The 14,090-nt window shown below is 39.3% G+C and overlaps 1 protein-coding gene across 1 annotated transcript; it reads left to right on the top strand.

The window, feature by feature from the left end:
* The first annotated feature begins 3,643 nt into the window (after positions 1 to 3,643).
* LOC109983283 (ALK and LTK ligand 2) lies at positions 3,644 to 8,834 on the top strand. Its single transcript, XM_020632913.3, has 6 exons — positions 3,644 to 4,564; positions 5,540 to 5,877; positions 6,357 to 6,410; positions 6,562 to 6,642; positions 6,734 to 6,808; positions 7,961 to 8,834. The coding sequence occupies exons 2-6, from the start codon at positions 5,592 to 5,594 to the stop codon at positions 7,963 to 7,965; spliced, it is 501 nt and encodes a 166-aa protein (XP_020488569.1). The 5' UTR covers positions 3,644 to 4,564; positions 5,540 to 5,591; the 3' UTR covers positions 7,966 to 8,834.
* Positions 8,835 to 14,090: the final 5,256 nt, after the last annotated feature.

Raw genomic sequence — 14,090 nt, forward strand, 5'->3', positions numbered from 1 at the left:
TCACAATGAAAAGCCTACATTGCTTTTCAGCAGATGACTGACTTCAAGTTCAATGGAATCAAAAACGAGCTTTGTTTGAAGTCCGGGCATGCTCAGAAGTAGTTTTTATGCATAGTTAAATTTGAACCATTCATGGCCATGATTTTTAATTCTTCCATCATTCATCTAGGCGCTATTTTGGTCTGCTTACTCCAAAAGTCAAGCTGATCCGGGACGTTACCCCCCTCCATTAAATTCTCGCTGCTTTTCATGGATCAAGTCTCATTAAAATGTTTGGTTTCAGTAAATTTGCTCTTTGTTTTTATGTTCAGCAGGACCTTCAACAATTTGCCCATTAAAGTCTGTTCTTAATTCTAAGGGAGAGCTACTGCAGATGTGAGGGGGGAATTGTAAAAACCCTTTTTCTGTATCCAGATGGAGGTTTATGCGGTGATGTTACTTAGTTCAGTGATGACAAAAATCTGTGAATGTGGAGCTGGAAGAAAATAAGATCAGTAGAGCTCTGAAGCATGCTCCTCATCTCTCTGCATCAGTCATTAACAAAAAATGAGGAAACTCCGAAGAAATGTTGGTGGTTGTGTTGTATTGGGATGTATGAAGGCATGGAGGCCTTCAATCATTTACAAATTCCTATACTGATGTCAAACCATTTTTCAACCAAGGCTTTCATCTTTCTCTCAGGGTGCCAGTGAAAAAGGTGCCTATTGCTCATCAATGCTGGAGTCATTGCAAGGGCACAAATGGTTATGAAACATCTCCAGTAGTCAAATACATCTGCTTTGTCCATTGCCGGCCAGCTCTTCTTTCATTGCTTTTAGTTCTGGCAGCCAGAACGACTCTAATGCAGAGAACACGTGGATTGGTGCAGTTCATTGATGTATTGTAAACAAATAACCTACTGGTAGGTACATAGTGAAGGAAGGTGGCCCAATTGTGGAAGAAAAACATAAAGAAACAAGCAATACTATGGGTAAAGGAAGGAAAACACTGTGAAACAGCAAGGTAACAAGTATAAACTCATTAAAGAAAAAAAATAAATGGATTGGTGTATAGAGAGTGGTTAATGAGGCAGTGAGGCACAATTGTTGGGATAGGGGGAAAGTTTAAGTGGAGATAATAAGGCTCTTACAGGGCAGATGGGATTGGCAGGATCTAGATGTCATCAGAAAAGTCTGAGAGCATCTGGTGGACAGGTAAGGAATAGCACCAAAAGGGCCATGGAAAGTGAGGATGTGGCACAAAACGGGAATAGAGTAGTTTTAGAGTAGTAGAATTAAGTAGTCATTGCAAATTAAAAGCCAACCATCTGAAGAAAAGAATGACTGGAAAGATTAAGAAGTAGTGAAAGATAAAAATGGAAACACATGAAGAGAAGGTCTTCCATGTACCAGTTTCAGGACACAAATATTTTGTGGTGGAAAATAAGGTTGACAAAGACTCCATTTCATGACTGTTGGGTGGGAAACTAAAAATCAATAGCACCAGTTTATAAACTATGCCTTGTCTGCAGATGTTAATCCTGCTCATTTTATGTGAAACACCAAGTCCTTTCAGACAATCCAAGTAAAAGTTTACTTTTTTAACACAAATTATAGGGTATTGGATTTGTAGCCAGGAATTTTCTCAGTCAGTTTAAAAGATACAGCCACCGGCTGTGTAGGTATTAATGACCCTAACCAAGTAATAACTACAACATTTTTTGATTGCTGACAGTTGTTTTGCTGTGGCCAACATTTGAGAAGGATTTGCTCTTTGACATAATTAAGAAAATGCCTTTGAGGAAGTGAAACAAGCATTCCAGGAAGAAAGAGGAACGTTCATGGAAAAGTGACCACATTCTCAACTTCAAAACTAATTAAAACTTCTTTAAAAAGAACATCTCAAAGAGTTCAGGAGGGAAAGGGGAATGAGACAAACCGTGTGTTGAAACCAACGGCACTTGTGAGGTTTACCACATGTGGTTTATTAAAAAAGCATATGAACATTACTCATAGTCTTACACTGGACAACATAGTTTCACATGTGACTGTATCCAACTTTAGAGAGGTCATACAAATGCTGGGGGTGAAAAACAAGGTTAAACAAGGTCATATGGATATCAAGACATTGATTTTACAAAGCAATATAACGTTTATGGTTGACTTAATTTAGTTACATTTTAGAGTGTACACAACATGTTGTTCAGCAGAATTCTCCAGCAGCAGCGGTCACAGGAAGAAAGCCAACAGGGTTAAGAAAAGTGCAAAAATTCAATTTCTATTGATCTGTCTTTACTAACCCTTTTGGAGAACTTTCAAAGAATACAGTCAATTGTGGAAGCATCAACCATTTATTATCTATACTAATCAATTAAATCTATTCTTAAATTATTGCTTGTCTGTGTTTTCTGAACTGAATTTGTAGCAGTTGTGTCATATAATTGCATGGCTGCAATACTTACAACATCTGATGTGGATGATCTTTTATGCATTTCTGGCCCTTTAACTGCATTTTGTGGTGTAAATCGAGCATGTTGGTTAATGTAGCACAGTGAAGGCTTTTTCTATTTCCGTCCATATGGAAGGATTTCAAGCCTCTAATCCAGAAAATTTCTGGCTAAGTGTTATTGTTGCTGTACATGAACAACATTTGGAGGCTTTGAATGTGCAGTTATTGCAGAATGGCACCCCCTGCTGACTGTGCTACTCCTCATGACAAAATACTGCAGTGAAACCAAGAATAATAAATATTCTCTATGGGACTTTATTGACAAATGTTAGATTCAGCTAAGTTTGCATTTTTAGGGGAAAATCTTATACAAACATCTTGAATGGTCAAATAACTGCATTTAATTAAAAGAATAATAGACTACAAGTTGTATCATTATTATTATTGGTTTAATTGTTGCAATCAAGCTCAAGCATTTGCAATTAAGATCAAATTTACTGTCTTGTTTTAGAATAATGTGTTCACATCCTTGTGCAAGTTAGATGTCAGGAGTCTTCTCAAGACTGTCTTTCTCTCTGTAGCACACTGCAGAGCCGGGACCATTTATGGGACATATTCTCACATGCCTTTTGCCTCCCCAAACTATAATATACAATGCTTATAACCACTGCCCTGCTTTCCACTTGTCAGAAATCAGCACAAAATCTGAAATCACTAGGAAAAAATAAGATAGATGAATACTTTCAAATCTATAAAAAAATAAAGTAACACGAATGAACAATAAAACGAAACTATCGCATGTTGGCATCAGTGTCAGTCCTTTAATACAACAGTTTTCAGAAAGAGAAAACCTGTTTGCGCGTATACTGGAATGCATTAAGAGCAAATTACCTCTGGGGGTAATACGCAGCATTGCCTTTTCAAAGAAGAGGTTTGGAGTTGAGCTCTGACAGTGCGCGCTGTCCTTTCAGCACCAACGTTTACGCACAGTCACCGCGCTGCCTTTGCAATGAAAACACGAAAACATAGAAAGGGGATATAAAGTGGTAAGGACATTTAGGTGAGACATAAGAGCGCTTCACCCGCTAATGTGTTGTTTTAACAAAGTTTGAAGTCGTATTTTGAGTTGCAACTTTAATGAGACTATTTTTCTAAACTTGTGGCGCTGCAGTCTTTTTTTCTTTCATAGTTCTGCAGCATGATGTTCTTTTTTTCCCCTCTGTGTTTTTCACAGTAAACTGCTCCAGCCTCACTGATCAGTCAGATTTGAGGGGGGGGGGGAGCATGGGAGCCAATTACACACTCTGACTTTAAGAATGCTGTAGCAGCAACAGTAGGCTAGAAAAACTAATCTCTAGTGACGACAAAACCTTCTGTAGCCTCGACTGTGCTGTCTGTAGTCTGTTATTTGACCACAAACTAAAGTGCATTAACTTTACAAACTGTGAGTCATTAATTAACAGTCGACCCCAAACGGTGCGATCGTATTTCGACTCCCATGATGGATGTAAAATGCGCAGTGGCTCTGAATGACCTCTTGAGAATCTTAAGAAGGATACTGGAGTATTTGTACTAGGATGCCGGTATCTGCGCTCTTTACCGGGCTTATTGGGAATTTCAGTGGAAGTGCTAGTGGGGGAAACGCTTCCTGTAACTGCGTACATAGATACATGGAGTAACGGAAAGGAGGGGGCGCAGACAACTTAAAACGGCGTTCAAGTGATGGTCAGTTAAGTTCAGTGGACTTTCCGCCTCAGGGGTGCTAATAGTGTGTTCTATTATCATCCCAGGCACGGCGGAGTAACCCACGAGGGACAGATGACCGCGTCCGCCAGACAGAATAAAAAGTGAGCTTCACTTCAAGGCGACTTATCTGAGACTTCAGCGAGGACGCACACGGGACCTGAGGCACACACTCTGACTACTTTCGGTCGGTGTTCGGAGGATGACGCTCAGAAAACACCATCCTTTCTTCTGAAGCTTTGATGGTTCCTACATTTTAAGGGACAAAAAGTTCACACGGTTCTTTTTTTTTTTTCTTCTGCTTTCATTTTCATCATTGTTGGACGCACGGGAACGGGACCTGATCATACAGCAGCCCATTGGGGGTGGGGGGGAAAGCTACACGGACCTACAGGTAATTATTCATCCCCCCCCGTTACTCATTCTTCCGTGTGAAAAACTCCCCCCTCCCCCCCCCCCCCCCCCCCCCCCCACTACTAATGTCTAGCATCCTTGCTCTGGTGATAGGCTATTATGTGATTCACTCTCAACTGTCTTTTTTCCCCCCCTCTGCCATGTCTTGCATACAAGGCTAAAGTCACAAAAGTAACTGGTCATACTGCCTATTGCAGGGGTGTCCAACAGGTAGCTCAGGAGCTACCAGTAGCTCGCCTATAGGTTGACTGACTGTGTTAAAAATACAATTTAAAAAAAATAAAAAAATTGACGATGGTAAATGCACCTCTTCCCCACTATTCATATATTTGGCCCATCAAAACAAGTATGACGTACTAATGTTTTCTTGGACATTGATGTGAAATTACGATTATTGATAAGCATTGGCTTATTGCAATTTCACACGTCTACAAACAGTGGCTTAATTCAGCTGAGTTATGTCAATAAATGCAAGCGATTTGATGCCCTCGGCCACTTAAATTTTTTTGAAAGTAGCTCTCAGATGAAAAAAAAAAAAGGTTGGAGACCCCTGGCCTATGGGCTGCAGTTGTAACGTACTTATAATTTAAAAAATGGCTTAAACAGGGATAAACCTGACCCTTTCATTTAAAGAATGTGTGGGAATCTGGCTAAATTATAATATGGATTATCTAGGCTATAATGCGGGATGTGTGACAGGAAAAGTGAGTTCAGAGAATGAACAACTTCAAAGTTGTTGCACAAAAGGGCGAAATTTCTGGATCCATGTGCATATTTAGACTACACTAGTTTTTTTTTTTAAATAAGATGATTGATATTGAACAGCCTTGTGGCCAACATTTCTGTCACCAAGTAAAATAAATGTTTGTTTGTTTTTTAACATGTTATGGCTGACTGATAAACATTAAAAAATTAAAGGAACACATATGACTTCTATTTTCGACTTCTCTTGCAGGTGACCGGTTGTTGGAGAAAGACTTCCCTTATTTTCACACTGTGTGGGAGCTATGAGCGGCCTGCGCAGGCACTTCAGCATGGGACTAGTGCTACTGATGTGCACGCTGAGCGAACACTGCAGCGAGAGCGCGCCCTCGGTGGCCCCGTCGGTGTCGACGGCAGCCGGCAAGGACACACGGCGGGATACGAGGCGGATAGTGGAGATCGTGAAACACGTGGAGGAGAGCCGTGGTCGACTTGGCAAAACGGAAGCAGCGTTAACATCAAGTGCGAGGAATTCCACGGAGTCAAAGGATTTACATAGCTTGAAAACTCACAGAGCGGATCAGGTTGTCGGTGAGTGATGGATGGCCTATCGCCTGGTGCTGGGCGTGACCCTTATGTTGCACCTCAAGAGAATACTGTTGTCTTCTGGGATATCCATTCAAAGTTCAAAGTGATTGTGGAGCGATGGATCGAGCGTCGGATGAAATTAAAGGGTCGCTGCGTTCAAAATGTACCCTAAAACATTTCCTGATAGTGTAGGTGTCTTAGCCATGCACAGACTTGTTTGAAGGTAACAACATCTGATTTTTTTATGTTTAAAAATCTGTCATAACTCATTCAAACGTCTCTGTATGGCAGGATACGCATGGGCAAATAAGAAATATGTTTGTCTTAGTTTTTATTTTTGCTACTGTTTAGGTGTACAAACCCTCAAGTTTTTTCCTAAGAATATGCGACTTTAATGAAACTGCTAATACCAGAGTTTTTAAATGGAGGCTTTAGGTTATTATTTCAAAAGGTTAACCTGACATCCTTCTTTCTCTCCTCAGTTGTTTACCCCAGAGATCTCAGGAAAAAGGAGAGTATGATAAAACATATGACAGGTATGTTTCAATGCAGACGTCTGTCAATAGTTCAAACAAAGAACAAATTCAATTTGAACGATATCCTTGCACAGAAAAACAGATTAAAGAAGTGCACTTGCCTACATGCAGTGCATGAAATATTCTCACAGCATCCTTTCTTGTCCCTCAGGTCCGCTTTATTTCAGTCCAAAGTGCAGGAAGCACGTGTACCGGCTCTACCACCACACCAGAGACTGCACCATACCTGCATGTAAGCAATTCCTCTATTTGTAAGGACTCCTCTTTTTGTCAATCCAATGTCAACTACTCTCAACTCATTAGTTCCATCTTCTTATTTTCAGACTTCAGAAGATGTGCACGGCTCCTCACAAGACTTGCCGGGAGCCCGCAGTGCACTGAGGGGCTGCTCACACAAGGTACTTAATATATTCAACTCTTATTGAAACACACATGCAATATGAAGGTCTTAGAGAAAATGTGCGTACACAGGATATAGGGTTAAAGTGCTGGTGTTTTGCACTTTTGTAAAATAATGGTCATAGAATCTTAAAAGGAAAGAATATTTCAAAAACAGATTTTCACAGGAAATTATTTAAATGTAATGATTTTTTTTTAACAAGGTGTCACTGTCCAAGGCAGTATACTTCCAAATATTAATATTAACTGAAGTCAAAGTATTTTAGAAAAATGGACACTTTCATGGTGATGCTACTAAATGTTTCTATCAATATATTACATAACTTAATTTGTTAAAATTAAATCTGAAAGCTGATTGATTTGGAGATATTTAATCTACAGTCTTGTGTGTGTTGTGGTTTATAGATTCATCATTGATCTCTGAATTAAAATTCAACTGGTAAAGCAACATGTGATCATAGTGTTGGTCAAACATAAATAGAATGGTGTCGATATAAATTAGCATAGAAGTGTAATAATCAAGTTAAGAACAAGTACCTCAAATATATAACTTGTTACAGTAGTTCTCCGTGAGATGGCACATGTCACATATTATACTTCCACAATTCAGAAGTTCAGAGGGAAGTATTGCAATTTCTGCTTCCAGTTTACAATTTCCCACAGTAAACATTAATATATGACAATTATGCTTTTTTCTCTTGATACAATAAACCACCCAGAAGTATAGAATTACCTTGATCAGCTACATTAAGGCTAAATCATACAGTAACATGCTGTCTATACAAATAATATTTTAGTGATATTATCCACAATAAAATTACCAGGAAGTGGCCACTCCACATCTTCAGTACATTTGTGTGTTTGTTTCTAAGTGCAAAGCATACAGAGAGTGAAAGCTTAAACCAGGATCGAGGTATTCACAGTGTAAAGTTCATGTTTTCAAGACACTGAGACACATTTTCACAGTGGTGATATGCTGTGCAGAAACACCCTGGCCCCTAGCAGTGGCTCACCACGAGCACCAGATCCATAGCAAATCAAGTGTCTTGATTCTTACTTTGCGTCATTATGTTTGTAAATGAAATAATTTGTCTGGTGATGCCAATTTGAAGTCTGTACCAAGTTTCTCTTTCTCCTTTTTTTCAATGCAGGTTGAAGCCTAACACAAGTTCTCTAGAAGAAAATAACTTGGGTAAAAAAATGCCTTTGACAGTAAGAGGGAGACTCTGGGACACACTGAGTGGCCCCAACCGAGGACAGGCACAATTTTGCCCTTCAGTAAGGTCTGTTCTGCTGAGGCATGGATTACTGCCATCCCCCTGTTCTGGCTGGTTCCTGATGGTCAGCTTTCACAAGAAAGAAGAACCAGATCAAGAAAAAGACGGCAGAAATTAAGAGTGGAGAAGAACTAACTGACTGACAGCGACACACAAGGAGGCATTTCCCCTGCTGCTATCCAAAAAGTAAAAGAAAAGGGATTGCATATTTTCATTTTGTTCATTTCTTTAAGAAAATAGCAAAATCCAAATGTAGCTACTGTTTTTAGCATGACAAGGAGGCCCAACCCTTCTTCTGCACTACTCATAACGCAGACAAAAAGCTGTCACAGACCCCCCTGGCTGGCAGTCACAGCGTAGTTTTATTCACTAGTGCTCACACTGAAAAAGAACTGTGTTTCCATTATTGATAACATGAACATATCTCTGTGCCTTTGCAGAGACATGTTCAAAAAGAAGTAGTGGTTGCGAGTCACAGCCCTCCTGTAGATGAAGTGCGTGGTACAGTCTATATTTATATATTTGAGTTGTCACAAACGTTCCACTGTTACTGTACATAATAAATGCCATGACCACATTAAACAAGAGAAATATGTACATGTGTACTGTAAAGCAAAGCTTAAGAGGAATCTAGCTGTCTACCTTAAATTAAAGCAACCGACATGTATCAAATGGCTGGTAAATACATATATATATATAAATATATGAAAATGAAATATATTTAAATAAATTATAAGATTGGTACAAATATGAGTGGTCTTTTTTGTCTCGTGCTGAATTTCCTCTTACATTCCTGGATTCAAATGTGGAGTCCTCCATGACTAAGCACATGAATGACAGAGCTCTTGAGCAACAGCTTTCAAAGTGTTGAATGGGAGCAGCAGTGACAGAGTGAAGTGGGGTTTTTTTGGAAATAAACTTGAGGGTAAAATCTAATTTATGTAAACAATTAACAAATTGTGGGTCAGCATAAATTAAAGGTCACATTATGAAAAATACACTTCACCATATTTTTCGAATTCTAATATGTGTCCCTATAGCCTGTCTTCAAACCACTCAGTTATGAGAGAAGTCCATCCTCTATGTCTTTTGCCTGCTATACTTTGCTAAGAAAATTTGTGCACAAACAGGCCGTTTAGGGATTTTCCCAATTGTGACATCACAAAGGGCAGTAACCCCTCCCCCATGTGGGTGACACAACCACAGCTTGGTGTTTGTTGCGCCTTCTCATAGTAAAAAATCGGGCATGCAGCGAGAAAGCCCAAGCCTCACAAACCCTTCGAGAGGAAATTGATCAAACACAGGTCACGTGCATTTAAAGCTATAGACTCAAAAACAGCCTGTTCTGAGCAGGGCTAAAATAGAGGATTTTTATAGGCATGATAAAGTACAGGAGTGGATTTTCAACATATTTAAGTGTATCTTTAATGTGTTTTGTATATGGGTAATAATTTGGTGTTTTGCGTTATTGTTTGATATCATTTATTGTTTGATTACATTGGATAGGGGGATAGTAGGTCATATGGGTATGGGTAGGGATGTTAACTCACCTGCTCACTCTTTGTTCTGGTTCGACGATTTTTTGGTGGCAATTTTTTTCTTTTGCTCACTGTAGTTACTTTGATTATGAGTTAATGCACGTTATCATGACTAGATTTTTTTTCACAAATAAAAAGTGTAACTTATTTCTATATGCCCAACCTCAGCCTCTCAGCGGCTTCATTGTTCAGGCTAGTCACTTTGTCAACCAAAACGGCATGAGGTAAACATCATTATACATCGAACAGATCAAGAGGACAAAAAAAGGAAGCAGACAAATCCGTCACTGGATCAATCATGGAGGTAGGTGCTGGCTGTTCAACTTTTAAGGAGACGCTGTCGGAGCGAAGTGCAGCCTGCTAAGCCCACCTGTGGATGTGCAGAAATAAGCTGTATATTAATGGAAGGAATCAGCTGGCATATTGACCGCTGTTTGTACAATGGTAACAGATGGTTGACTGAGGTTTGTATCACTCTATGCATCGGTTTTAACAGTGCTGCAAATCGTCTTGGTGCCAAATTGATCACCATGCATTAAAAAGCCTGAATCTCCTTTCTGAATATACGCTTTGTCTCTCTGCTGCAATGTGGAATGATCAGTTGTGTTTGCTGGATGAATTTGTTATCTTATTCTGTGGAAAATGTGGCACAAATTTTGAAAAGGAAGTGTTTTAAATACACTGGAATAAAATCAAAGGAGAGATTAAAGGAGGAAATGAGTTAAATAAATGCTGGCGGTGAAATGGATTGTGGTAAATGGGAAACTAAACTTTCAGCCAAGGGTTTGGCAAATTAAATCAAAAAGCTTCAACATGAATAAATCCCTGTGAAAACAATTGAAGGGTTCATACCTGAAATAATAGCACTTGTGAAAAAAAAAGAAAATACCTCATCTGAGCTGTGTCGGTCAACTGTGTGCTGAGGCTACCACGACACATGGTTTGCAAGCATCATTACACATAACAACACATTTAAAGAGTTGACTCTGAGGAATCTCAGTAAAATAACATTTTAAGCAATTGGATCCTGCTGCAACCAATGAAAGAGTGCTTCAATGTCTAACAGGAGCTGGATCTCGGGTATTAAATCAGGATGCATCAATGGTCATTACAAAGGATTTGCAAGATGACATAAACGCGAGTGACAGTGTGTCACATGTGGGAAGCAAACCCTCCTGCTACAGGAGGAAGGTCTGCTGTTTCTACAGCTTCTTCAGTACATCTTAGAGCAGAGGCTGACTTGGCAGCTTTAATGGCAAAACAAAAAATTATTAAAGGATGCATAAATTGGAAGAGCAGGAGGAGAGGCTGAGGAGAAAGAAGGAGCAGCTTACATTTGAAGAGGACATTGCAGCACACATTAAACTGCAATCTCGAAGCATCTCAAGTGAGAAAAAATAATTCTCAAAACATTCTGGTAGGATGGATTCCTATGTGAAAAAGTTTAAAAACAAAAATAACAACTGAGAGCTCTCAATGCTGGTGCAAGTTCATTTATTCCACTAAAATCAGAAAATCAAAAGGAAATCAAATATGACTACTTGTTTCAATGATCAAGGCCCAAGAAGAAAACTGCACCTAAATTCATTCATTCAGTGGCTGTATCAATTAATAAAGCTTATTATCATGCAAGTCTCAGTGCTACAGATAAAACACAGGCTCCAAAAGGATACAGTTAATGCAGGTTTTGGGTCAGAAAAGGAGAATCAACACAATATGTTGGGAATTATGACACAGCAAAATGAAATAACTACGCTCTTAATACAACAGCAATGCTTCTCATCACTGAGAGATCCCAACCTTTGAGGGCGATCCATTAAATGACCATACATTTATGAAGGCTTTCGAAAATGGTGTGGGGAGAAACACTGAGAGCCACAGTGACAGGCTATTTCTCGGAGCAGTACACTAGGGGCCGCCCTAAGGGGCTGGTTAGAACACATTAAGGCTAAAGCTTTATAAAAGGAACACATCTGAAATGAACTGAAATTTGCTGCTGAATATATGGAAAAGGCTCTTTCATGGCCTCCAATCAAAACAGAAGATGTCAAAGCTCTCCAGGGCTACAGCCTTTTCCTCAGAGCCTGTTCTACTGCTATGGAAGGGGTCATGTATTTGCTTGAGCTACAGTAGACATACCAGCAAATATGCTCACCATTTTAAAGAAGCTGCCTTATAAAGACAGAGATAAGTGAATAACTGTAGCCTTTGAGCTGCAAGAGAGACACAATCACAAAGGAAGATTCAGTGAGAGCCCAAACTTTATGGAAAGACAAGTAAAAATATGAACTGATCCTGTGATTGGAGATCACACACATTAAACCAGAGCCTCTTCCTGGAATGAAAGGAACCAGGTTTGCTACCAATGTGACTCCTGTTGAGAACAAAACTCAACATGGAAGCAAAGGTAAGGAACAAACTCTAACTGCAAGGAGAATGTGTCTTTGCTGTGGAGGAGGATACATGATGAATTTGTGACCCCAGTTGGAGAGGAGAACACACAAGGAGAAGCCTTCTTATGGGAAAATAGTTTTGCTTTTGGCTTTTTGTGTATTGGTCACATCAGCAAAGATTGTAGGATACAGATCTCCTGTTCAAAATGTGGTCCCCAACATCCAAATACACTTTGCATAACTGGGGTGGCTGGCAATGATTGTATACTTCCAATAGTTACTGTAAAAGTAAAGTCACTGAAGGGAAGCAAAATTATCACAACATATGCCTTCTTCAACCAAGGAAGTACAGCTGTATTTGGTAAGGAGGCACCAATGCACAGATTGATGTCAACCTGGTGAGTCACACTTGGGGAGGAGTGAGTTGCACCATGGTTTTCAAGATTGTGTTGTCTGGACAGACAGTGCATCTGTACTGAAATACATCACGATTCAAACTTTAAGTCTCAAAGACTTTGTTGCCAGCAGAGTCTCAGAAATCCTTACTGCTACATTATCCTCCCAATGGAGGTATCAATTGAGAGAATCCAGGTAACCCGGCTGATATGGCTTCTAGGGGTTTGAAAGTGAATGCATTTCTCTAAGATGCAACATGGTTGTTAGGTCTGCCTTATCTTCTTCAACCCGAGAGTAAAGCTGGACAAGATGTTTTGCTGTGACTTGCCTGTTAAGTCATTTCTCATCTTGGAATGGTCTCAGGGAATCTGCTGCTTGGATGCTGAGGTCTAAGAAATGGCTCTTGCCTTGAGAGGACAGTTGAGCATGACTCTTGCGAGGTCCGACTTGGAAGTGGAACAGCAAAGACGTTCACTTGAGAAAGATATAGAAAGATATGGACAAGTTTCATTGGACTGAAACTGGATCTTGTGACTTTTGACTTTACTGACCTTTGGCTAAAGAAGAAAGACATCGTATGTGTTATTAACTCTGAAAATGTATTCTTTAATTGTTCCATGTCTCCCATTAATGTTATCATGTGTTATTATTATGTGCAATAACCTTATAATTATGGGCTGATGTGTAGGAGCCATGAAAGAATTCAAGTGTATCTCTAAAGTGTAATTTTTCAGGTCAAGGTATGTGTTGGGTTATATTTTGGTGTTTTGGGTTATTGATTATCATATAATTTATTCTTTGACCATATCGAGAGGGGGATAATAGTTCACATGGTTCACCTGTTCACCTGTTTGTGTCCATAGTGGAAGAGAGAGGGAGAGCTGCGTTGCCGAATATTTGTTAACAGCAATTGTTTTCGCTCACTGTGATTAATTTGATGATGCGTTAATGCACGTTGAGTGCAAAATTTTTTTTTTGAGTTTTTTCGTAAGTGTGTGAAGATATCTACTGATTCAAACATAAAATTCAATTCAATTCAATTCAGTTTATTTTTGTATAGCGTAAAATGACCTTACCATATCATCAGACATAAATGAGACATACTATTTTGAAGTGCTGGCTACTCTGACAACAATCCAGCAGCCAGTATGTCCTCCTTCTAAGTTTCAATTCCGCTGCGGAAATGTTTTTGTTTTGACCAGAGAAGGTAGGCGGTTTGAAGGCACCCCTACACTGCCGTTTTGGAAACATTTCTAGTGCTGACAGAAATTAAAACATGTATTCACGTCCAATATAGTGGTTAGCTTTTTTTAGGATATATATTGGAAAATCACAATAACATATATCTCATCAGTTTGACTATGAAAGGGAACATTTGTTGCAAGGTATTCATCTCTTATATGTTTTCTTACCATCATAGCATCAATTGGGGTGAAAATGCCAAAAATATAGGGGTTTTTATAATATCAAAGAATTTGACCACACATTGACCTTAAATATCTTTAAGATGTTCATTTAAATCCAATATATTCCACCTGACAGGTGTGGCAAATTAAGATCCAAATGTAACTGCATGATTATAACACAGGTGTGCTCAGGGCTGGAAAACCCTTGAATGTGCAGTTTTAACGGACTGCAAGTTATGAGGGAATTTGCCGTTGGGATGTTGACTGTAGA

This window comes from Labrus bergylta, chromosome 15, assembly GCF_963930695.1.
Source record: "Labrus bergylta chromosome 15, fLabBer1.1, whole genome shotgun sequence".
NCBI lineage: Eukaryota > Metazoa > Chordata > Actinopteri > Labriformes > Labridae > Labrus > Labrus bergylta.